This window comes from Scylla paramamosain, chromosome 6 (genome assembly GCF_035594125.1).
Source record: "Scylla paramamosain isolate STU-SP2022 chromosome 6, ASM3559412v1, whole genome shotgun sequence".
Taxonomy (NCBI): domain Eukaryota; kingdom Metazoa; phylum Arthropoda; class Malacostraca; order Decapoda; family Portunidae; genus Scylla; species Scylla paramamosain.
The window spans coordinates 475,001-485,000 of NC_087156.1; the positions used below are offsets into that span (position 1 = coordinate 475,001).

The following is a 10,000-nucleotide window of genomic DNA, read 5'->3' on the forward strand; positions in this document are numbered from 1 at the left end:
GCAGTGACGGAAGCGTTTGTCCGTCCGTACGATGCTGGGCTGGTGTACCGCAAGGAGGCTCTCGTCAACTGGTGCTGCAGCCTTCAGTCGGCCATCTTGGACATTGAAGTGGACCACCTGCACCTGACAGGACCCACGGAGCTGGCAGTCCCGGGGTACAGCAAACCGGTCAGCTTCGGAAAGATGTGGGACTTCCCTTACAGACTGGCAGACTCAGGTAGGTGGTGAAGGGGTAACCAAACAGGTGTACTGACTTAATTAGGTAATAGAGGAGGGACTTCACTTTCTCCAAGACTATTTGCAAAGGCCACAGAGATACCTAGCTGGGTTCTCAAGATTAATAATGTAGAAATGTTGTTAATCTATCAGTAGAACCATTAAAACATTCTTGAAAACCTGTATTATTTCATCATGAGTATTTTTCAAGGCCACAGAGATACCTAGCTGGGTTCTCAAGAGTGTTTCTCCTGTTAATAATATAGAAATGTTGTTGATCTGTCACTAAAACTTTAAAAACATTCTTAAAAACCTGTGTAGCTTCATCTAGAGTCCTTTTGAAATAGTGGTGCTGAGGCCCCAGTGGTGAGCAGATGGTGATGCTGTTGACGATAGTGGCATATTGAGTATTATAATTAGCCACAAACACTTGGTTACTTTCATGTCTACACAGGTTCGTTCGGTGCAAGGAGTCGGCACAGGAGGCGTCCGAGGCTGTGCAGAGCGGCTGTCTCAACTTGGTGCCACAGCTGCACAGGAGGGCTTGGCATAGCTGGCTGGACAACATCACAGACTGGTGTGTCTCCCGGCAGCTCTGGTGGGGCCGCAGAATGCCAGTGTACCACATTACTGCAGCAGATGGCGAGGAGGTGTGGGTGGCGGCTGCTCGGAGGAGGATGCAAGGCGGAAGGCTGTGGAGAAGGAAGGTGTGTGTGTGTGTGTGTGTGTTTACCTAGTGTTAGTTTGGATGGTCTGATATATGGCAGAAATTTTACTTTTTTATTGTTTTTCCTTCAGTTGATATACTTTCTTTGTGTTGTATCTCCTAGTGTTCCTATTATCAGTATTACCTTGGGGCAAAGCTGTACCAAATTGTAGTTTTTCTGTACAGTTGAGGTGCAGTCCTTGTCTGTATCACCTTTATTAACCTACTCTGGGTTCCCTTCTATATTTCTGTGAGGAAAAACTGCATTATTTTATATCATTCAAGTGTGTGTGTGTGTGTGTGTTTGTGTATCTGTCTGTCTGTCTGTCTTATTTTATTCTAATTGGATGACCTGACTTGACCTGAATATAAGGAGAAGGAGGAGGAGGAGGTAGAAGAAGAAAAGAAGAGGAGGAAGAGGATGATAAAGAGAAAGTGTGTGTGTGTGTGTGTGTGTGTGTGTGTGTGTGTGTGTGTGTGTGTGTGTGTGTGTGTGTGTGTGTGTGTGTGTGTGTGTGTGTGTGTGTGTGTGCGCAAACCCTCATTAAAAAAATAAACTTCATGTAGCAATAGATGAATGAAAGTCTTGACGGCTACATTAATAATCGCAACTTTCCGTCTTCACCCTGTGCTCCTCCCCAGGCACACCCTTGACCTCCATGTCCACCCAGCAGGAGGAAGATCTGGACACCTGTTACTCCTCTGGTCCCTCCCTTTGCCTCGCTGGGCTGGCCAGGTCAGGGGAGGGGAGAGACCATGCTCGCTTCTACGCAACGACCTTGAAGACGGGTCACGGCATCCTCTTCTGGGTGGCTCAGGTGGTCATGCCGGGACTCGACTTGACGGGGTGGCTTTCCTTTGAGGTGAGGTCGTCTGGGTCTTGGTCTCCTGGTTCTGTCCTCTCTTATTGATCTTGTTTTTGTTCCTTTGTCTTATGTATTATCACAAACTCCGGTAACTAATTGTAGGCGTGTAATTAGTCCATATATTCATTGGTATATAACTAAAATATCTGTTAATACTGTAAACTCTAGCATTACTAATCGTTTGATAAAAAGATGCAGATTTCAGAAGGCTAATAATGTTTATAGATGGTGATAGATTGAAAGAATTGACTACCTGTGTGTTACCTTTCCTTCCTCTTATGTAACGTGATATTAATTGTTACCAGTATTGCCTGTGTTATATCACCTGTGTTATATCACCCTCCCTCCCCAGACTGTGCTGCTGCATGGCCTCCAGGGTGATGGTGGCGGCCACAAGACGTCCAAGTCCTGGGGCAGTGTGATAGACCCCCTGGATGTTATCAGTGGGGCGTCCCTGGAGGTGTGTGACTTGCTGGTGCTGTGTGTTCTGTACTGGTGTTCATTGGCTGTGGTGAGCAGTACCTTGACAGCAGGTGATACATGAATATTTGTTAAAGCCTCTTACCAAGTGTATTTTTTTGAAGGAATGATGTAAAGAGAGAGAGAGAGAGAGACTTTTGAAGGAGCTAAAGAGAGAGAGAGAATTTTTGAAGGAGCTAAAGAGAGAGAGAGAATTTTTGAAGGAGCACTAAAGAGAGAGAGAATTTTTGAAGGAGCTAGAGAGAGAGAGAGAATTTTTGAAGGAGCTAAAGAGAGAGAGATAATTTTTGAAGGAGCTAAAGAGGGAGAGAGAATTTTTGAAGGAGCACTAAAGAGAGAGAGAATTTTTGAAGGAGCACTAAAGAGAGAGAGAGATTTTTAGATATGATGTCAAAAATTGTGTTTATAATTCTGTTTTCTCTCTTTTTTCCTTCTTTTCATCTCTTCTCTTTTCTTCCTTTCCCTCTTCTCTACTTCAATTTTCCTTTTCACCTGTGTTCTCCTCTGTTTTTCACCACATTTCATCCCTTCCCTCCTCCCTCACACCCTCTTACCCTCTCACCACCCCCTCCTACCCTCAGGTACTGTGCGAGAGGGTGGAGGGGACCCTGAATGCAGAAGAAGTACTCACTGGTCTCGTATGAACTCTCCCACAGGCATCCCAGAGTGTGGAGCTGATGCCCTTTGGTCCACCCTGTGCTCCACCAGCTTCAGGAGTCAGTGTGGCATAGATAGATGTGGATGACTGTGGTGTCTTGTCTTGTGTGGAGTTACAAGGTTGGTGTATGGATGGGTAAGTGAAGTAGAGATAAGATTTTAATTAGTGGTTTTGTAAGATTGGGTAGGAGTGCTGTTCGTCTTCATCAAGGGCTGACGTGTTGCGTGCTGAGTGAATGAGGCTGAAAATTGTGTGTTTTGGTTTTGTAAGATTAAGGTAGGAGTGCTGTTCGTCTTCATCAAGGGCTGACGTGTTCTGTGTTGAGTGAATGAGTGAATGAGGCTGAAAATTGTGTGTTTTGGTTTTGGTATATGTAGGAGATAAGATTTTAATTAGTGGTTTTGTAAGGTTGGATAGGAGTGCTTCTCATCTCCATCAAGGGCTGACGTGTTGCATGTTGAGTGAGTGTTTAAATATATTTGTAGGAGATAATATTTTAGTGGTTCTCTTCCCCAACAAGGATTAACGCATTGAAAGATTGTTGTGGGTGAGAGTAACGGTGAAAGTTGTGTGCTTTATCTTCGTATATGTAAGAGATAAGCTATAATAAGTGTATTTGTAAGGTTAAGACAGTAGTGTTTCTCTTCCCCAACAAAGGTTAAGGTGTTGAAAGAGTGTTGTGAGTGTGAGGTGAGTGTGAAAGCTGTGTGCCTTGCCTTGCTATGCGTTTGTATATTTCTCATAGCACTTTCCTGCCAGACCACCTGTGTGTGTGTGTGTGTGTGTGTGTGTGTGTGTGTGTGTGTGTGTGTGTGTGTGTGTGTGTGTGTGTTATATAAAATGCAAATAAATAACTACATTTCTCGACTGATGGGAGAAACACACTTTTAAAAGGCTCTATTCGAAGTGCCACAGGTTTTTAAGGATGTTTTTATGGTTTTAGCGACAAATTAACAACATTCCCACATTACTGTCAGGAGAAACACTCATGAAAACCTCTGCTAATCATCTTTGTGGCCTTTGGAATCAGTCGTGAGAGAGAGAGAGAGAGAGAGAGAGAGAGAGAGAGAGAGAGCTAAACCAATTCAACTTGATATGAGAGAAAATCTAATTATCTTCCATTCCCACAGAACCGTCACCCCAAACAATGAGTGGTGGAGGGGTGCGTTCTGCGTTGACAGCCAGCATGAGCGGTGACAGGAGGTGTGTGAGACGCATGACAGCTTTAGTGACAAGTTCATGCAGGCAGTGGTGCAATATTATTCCCTCAGCACTCTCATTCACTTTGAGGGCTTGGAAACCACAGTGCCTTCAGATTTGTGGAGAAGTGTGTGTGTGTGTGTGTGTGTGTGTGTGTTTGTGATAGTTATATTAGTTGTTTAAATCATGCTGAGCTAATATCTATCCCTCTATCAATGTGTGTGTGTGTGTGTGTGTGTGTGTGTGTGTGTGTGTGTGTGTGTGTGTGTGTGTGTGTTAGTTATATTGTTTAAATCATGCTGGGGCTAATATCTATCTCTCTATCAATGTGTGTGTGTGTGTGTGTGTGTTTACCTATTGCACGAGACAGGGGAAGAGGGAAGAGGAGGAGAGGAGAGGTGCTTGGGAGATGAAAATGTATGTGTGTATGTGTGTATGAATATTTTCCCTATCATACACAAAAACACCCTTGAAATCCTATATATAATTTGCCATAGAACACACTTACTCTCTCCCACGTGCCCACTCCCTCTCTCCCACCCTCTCACCTCCCACACACCTGTATACCGCGTCCTGCAGCCTCAATGCACTCACCCCTTCTTTTCCAGCCATGGGTGCCTTGCCTCCTCGCACCACCACCACAAGCACCACCACTCCTGCCATCACCTACAAGGGGGAGACTGTGATGTGGCTGCAGGTGGATAGGTGAGGCATTGTTCTGGTGTTGGTGTGTGGTGTAGCATTATCTTGAAATCCACAGGCCTTCCACAGCCTTCCCACTGGTCTCCTTGTCCTGTCCTCCTCCACACAGCATCCACAGGCCTTCCACAGCCTTCCCACTGGTCTCCTTGTCCTGTCCTCCTCCACACAGCATCCACAGGCCTTCCACAGCCTTCCCACTGGTCTCCTTGTCCTGTCCTCCTCCACACAGCATCCACAGGCCTTCCACAGCCTTCCCACTGGTCTCCTTGTCCTGTCCTCCTCCACACACCATTCACAGGCCTAACCTAACCAACCTAACCTAACGTAACCTAGCCTAACCTAACTTAACCTAACTTATCCTAATCTAACCTCACACCCACAGGTTCGGAGGCCTCCAGAGAGCTGCCCAGAGTGAAGCTTGTGGTATAGAGGGACAGCTGCTGATTATCAAGCTTATGGAGTGACTGGAAGAAAGTGGGAGGAGCCTGGAAGGAGTGGTGGAGGTACAGTACTTGGAGAAAATCCCTCCACCATGACGACTGGGTGTCTGCTGTACAGTCCACCGACCAATGGTGAGAGAGAGAGAGAGAGAGAGAGAGAGAGAGAGAGAGAGAGAGATTATTATTATAGTTTATTGACAGAATTTTGCGATTACAAGAAGCTTAAAGTAAAAATCATTTCACTAAAAGAGAGAGAGAGAGAGAGTCTTGATAGAGAGTCTTGATAGAGAGTCTTGATAGAGAGAGAGAGAGAGAGAGAGAGAGTCTTGATAGATAATATTGAGCACAGTCTTCACCGCTGGGTCGACTGTGGGGGGTTGCGCTATTCCGGTTGGTGGCCGGTTGGTGGCCGTGGCTGTTCACGCACTAGCTCTTGCTGTGGCTGGCATGCTGTTCTGTCCTCTCTTGTTCCAGGAATTGCTGTCTGAGGTGTGTGTGTGTGTGTAGAAGCCACCATCATCAACCACAGCAGGTGATAATGATGTTTCCTGCTTTCATCCTCATTGGGGCTAGCCAGACCAACTTGGGGCTGTACTGGGGTGACGCTGTGTGCCTCAGGTGTATCTGGAGGGCTGAGATAGTGAGAAGGTAACAATTAAAAAGGACTAGTGTACACTTAAACCATTACAAACACTATGTAATGCTGGTATACACACACAAACACTGGTTTACACATAGAGACATATATAAACACTTGCTATGGTTTGTATACTCTTAGAAACACACATAAACTCTTAATAAGTCTAGTATACACACAAACTTGTATACAAACACTAGTATATATTTAGAGACACATCCAAATCTTTGCTAAGTCTGATATAAGCACATAAACTCATAAGATGCTGGTATATGCTTGGAAATCTATACACACATTTGGTTAGGCTAGTATACACAAATCTATACATATATTAGGAATTTATTGAATGATTGAGATGATTAGTACTCTCTCTCTCTGTCTCTCTCTCTTTCTCTTTCTCTTTCTCTTTCTCTCATATCCTTTGTCTATCTCAAATTTTCTCTTTTAATCTCTCCCTCTCTGTCTGTCTATCTGTCTGTCTGTCTGTCTGTCCCACACTTCAATACACCCTTCCTGTCTTCATACACTTTAGTACACCCTTCCTGTCTGCCCCTGGACCTTAATACACCCTGTATCACCCTTGCATCTCATTAAACTATCCCTATTTGTCCATCTCAATAAACCCTGTCTAATTTCCCTGTCCGGCTGTTTGTCTCATCTTACTACACCCTGTCTCTCCCTGCTTCTTGTTGCACCCTTCCTTTCCCCTACTCCTCAATACTCCCTTCCCACCCTGTGTCATGTGTATATATTTAAATATTTATATTCATTTGTGGCATTCTTCATGTGTTTGGGTCAGTTTTGGGTGTGTTTGGGTGTGTTTTGGGGTGTTTTGGGTGTGTTTTGGGAGTGTTTGGGTCAATTTTGGATGAGTTTGGGTGTGTTTTGGGGTGTTTGGGTCAGTTTTGGGGTGTTTTGGGTGTGTTTTTGGGGTGTTTTGGTCAGTTTTGGGTGTGTTTTGGGTGTTTTGGGGTGTTTTTGTCAGTTTTGGGTGTGTGGGTGTGTTTTGGTCAGTTTTGGGTGTGTTTTGGGTGTGTTTTGGTGAGTTTTGGGTGTGTTTTGGGTGTGTTTTTGGGGTGTTTTTGGTCATTTTTGGGTGTGTTTGGGTGTGTTTTTGGGGTGTTTTGGATGAGTTTGGGTGTGTTTTGGGGTGTTTTGGTCAGTTTTGATGAGTTTGGGTGTGTTTTGAGGTGTTTTACGTGTTTTTTTGGGTATTTTAAAGGAGTTTGGGTGGTGTTTTGGTGGCTAGGGGTGTGCTGTGGGTGGATAAGACTGTTTTTTGGGTGTTTAAGTGGGTGTGGCATGTGTTTTGGGGTGTTTTGGATGTGTTTTGGGGTGTAGAGAGATAGACGTGATGTGTGCAGGGTGCCTCAGTCCCTGGATGGGTGTAGCAGTGCGTGGTGGTGCTGTCTGGGTCTCGTGGTGTGGAGTGCATGGATAAAGGGACAGATAATTTAAGGCAGTTTATCATATTTAATTATTTTGTTTATTAATTTATTTACTATTATCATTATTTTTATTGTTTTTAATTAAAGGGGGGTTAATTTTTACGTTCATCTTTTGTGTTCGGGAGTGGTTAGTGCTATTGACAAAAAAAATGGAGATCGTTTTATTTTTTAGTGTGGAAATTGTTGCAGTTTGTCAGGTGTTGATTGGTGTTGAGAGTCGCAGGTCCCGTCTCGCCCTCTGTCATAAAATAAACAATAAAGGGTTGGTTTTCGCTGATAGTTTATTTCCTTTAACGTAAACATGTAATGATATAGTTTTGTCTGTGTCTCCTGATGGTATGGCACTCTTGGCTAATATTTAACTAATTATATTCATGTCATTATCTGAATAACTAATAACAATTCACTATCCTGCATGTACTGTCAAGTCTATCGAAACATCAGCACGTCAATTGAGAGTCATGGATTTCAAGAGATTCCGATTTATTGCTGCTTCCTTCTCAATTTTAATAGTTCAGATAGGCATTGCGTGTGGGGCACTGCTATTTACGAAGAACTGGAGGGTCACAGAAAGAAAGGGATGTTATATTCGTAATCTACGCAAAAAATAACTCTAGAAAAACAAACCACAGCATCTCTATTCATCCATTCTGTGTGTCTTCTCTTCTCTCTCTCTCTCTCTCCACTCTTAATGCTGCTGTGGGTCTCTGGGCTGGAGTACATCACAGAAAGATTGACACAGACTTATATATGAGAAGATGTTGTCTGTAACTATGCTATGGGGACATTGCAAGTTTGTGGGCTGTAGTCAATGAATAAGTGTGTCCTCTATAGCATACTTAAAAACCACACACACACACTCACTCTCTCTCTCTCTCTCTCTCTCTCTCTCTCTCTCTCTCTCTCTCTCTCTCTCTCTCTCCTCTCTCTCTCTCTCTCTCTCTCTCTCTCTCTCCCTCTCTCTCTCTCTCTCTCTCTCTCTCTCTCTCTCTCTCTCTCTCTCTACAGACTCACTATTTCCTAACCCTTGCCTGAAACAAATGAAAAACTTTTATCCTTCTCCAATCACATTTTAATTTTCTACTGACAGTCACAATCCCACAGTATATGTAGTAAATTTCAACTTTTACTTTCAGATTACCTTGTTGATGTGCAGTCTTGCTATGTGGGCGATGAACACCTCTGGGACATGACGAGCAGATGCCCATCCAGCACAGCTCAACTTGTATGGAATCTGGACCTGGACCATCACATGAATGCCACTGCCTTTGATATGTGTTTGATATGGCTTCTATTGCTTTCAAGTCACCATCTGCCTCTGTGAAATATGGAAGATCTTACAAGCTCAAGCATGAGTATTAATGGTGATATGAGTGTGGTGTGTCTGAATTAACTGTCAGAGTATTGTAAATATTATTACTTAGTCTTCTCAGTTATGAAATTAAGAACAGTTGTGAAGTTTGCTTTAAAACCCTTCATTAACTTTGCCACAAAACACTTTTACATGTTGTCAAAAGTGTGTAACTGTTATGAAGTGTGTGTATATATCATTACTACAGAAGAATCTGGAATTTCCCCTCAGATTACTTTAATGAATGAAGCTTGAGTTCACAGATGTGTGGTTTGTCAATTTCACCTGTATTCTCTCCTCTATGGCAGTCTGTTCTGGCAAAGTTTCATTTGTCAAAAGCATTACAGTTTGTAAATGGTGTGTCTTCATATGCCTTCACTAGCAATTATGAATTACACTATGGTCATGGGTTTTGTTCTTTTAATACAGTTGCCTCAAGATATTCTGAGCTTTACAATGCTGTCTTTAGTACACTGCAAGAAAATATAGAAATTTCATGTGGGCAACATTTATTTTTAAAACATTATTTATTACTTTTAAAAATAGCAATGTGGGGCTTCCTTAATGCAAATAGTCTTGCCCAAAAAAACTTGATGTCAAACACTAACTTTTCTTAACACAGCAACAACCAAAACCACTCAAAATTATACATTAATTTTTTTTTATAGAGCAACATGTGTGGGAAAGTGGTACCAGAAATATTTGCATAACAAATATTTGGTTCAGGATAACAAGAAGCCGGCATTGCTCAAGCTGACCACATTTCATCCATTTATACATACTTTTTATTATTAAAGCTTATCTTGTAATTATTGCTGAAGACATTGACTCATTTATTTATTTATTTATGACTTAGAACTATGATAAAGCTATGGATTGATATAATTCCTGATTTGTTTCCATTCTTGTCTCCGCTTGTCCATCCCTGAGTGGTCAGAAGCGGTGCTCCACTGATGATGTGGAAGCCTGAGACAGCCAATCATTTAATGGGGTAGGTTACCTTTTGTCACCAGTCTTCTGTGTGTCACTCACTACGTTTGGAAATGTTTACCTGTTCTATTTAATTTGTTGGTTATAATAATGTTTATGGTCAATAAACTATTTATAAAACTATTTATCTGTGTCAGTATGATAAAAGCAGTTATTGTTGTTATTGTTGTTATTATTATTATTATTATTATTATTATTATTATTATTATTATTATTATTATTATTATTATTATTATTATTATTACACATTTTCCTCCTTGTATTTTAAATATTATTATTATTATTATTATTATTATTATTATTATT

At 42.1% G+C, this 10,000-nt stretch overlaps 2 protein-coding genes and 1 long non-coding RNA gene across 20 annotated transcripts in view; 2 read left to right on the forward strand and 1 right to left on the reverse strand.

Annotated features, from left to right (window-relative positions):
• Positions 1-5,251, forward strand: part of LOC135101162 (valine--tRNA ligase-like) — a 94,677-nt gene extending 89,426 nt beyond the window's left edge. For 4 of the 9 annotated variants that reach the window (XM_064004716.1, XM_064004717.1, XM_064004714.1 and 1 more), the window contains 6 exons: positions 1,565-1,785; positions 2,141-2,321; positions 2,850-3,045; positions 4,057-4,129; positions 4,735-4,831; positions 5,211-5,251. In XM_064004716.1, the coding sequence (XP_063860786.1) occupies positions 1,565-1,785; positions 2,141-2,321; positions 2,850-3,013 (566 nt within the window). In that variant the 3' untranslated portion in view covers positions 3,014-3,045; positions 4,057-4,129; positions 4,735-4,831; positions 5,211-5,251. Of the gene's footprint in view, positions 1-4; positions 218-1,564; positions 1,786-2,140; positions 2,322-2,849; positions 3,046-4,056; positions 4,130-4,734; positions 4,832-5,210 lie in introns of all 9 variants that reach the window. The other 5 variants (XM_064004713.1, XM_064004712.1, XM_064004710.1 and 2 more) reach the window with 3 other exon arrangements.
• Positions 1-10,000, reverse strand: part of LOC135101164 (uncharacterized) — a 166,297-nt gene that overhangs the window by 68,874 nt on the left and 87,423 nt on the right. The window lies entirely within an intron of this gene.
• Positions 5,407-10,000, forward strand: part of LOC135101173 (uncharacterized) — a 43,605-nt gene continuing 39,011 nt past the window's right edge. Inside the window, exon 1 of the long non-coding RNA XR_010269123.1 lies at positions 5,407-5,916. This is a non-coding gene — a long non-coding RNA (uncharacterized LOC135101173). The remainder of the gene's footprint in view (positions 5,917-10,000) is intronic.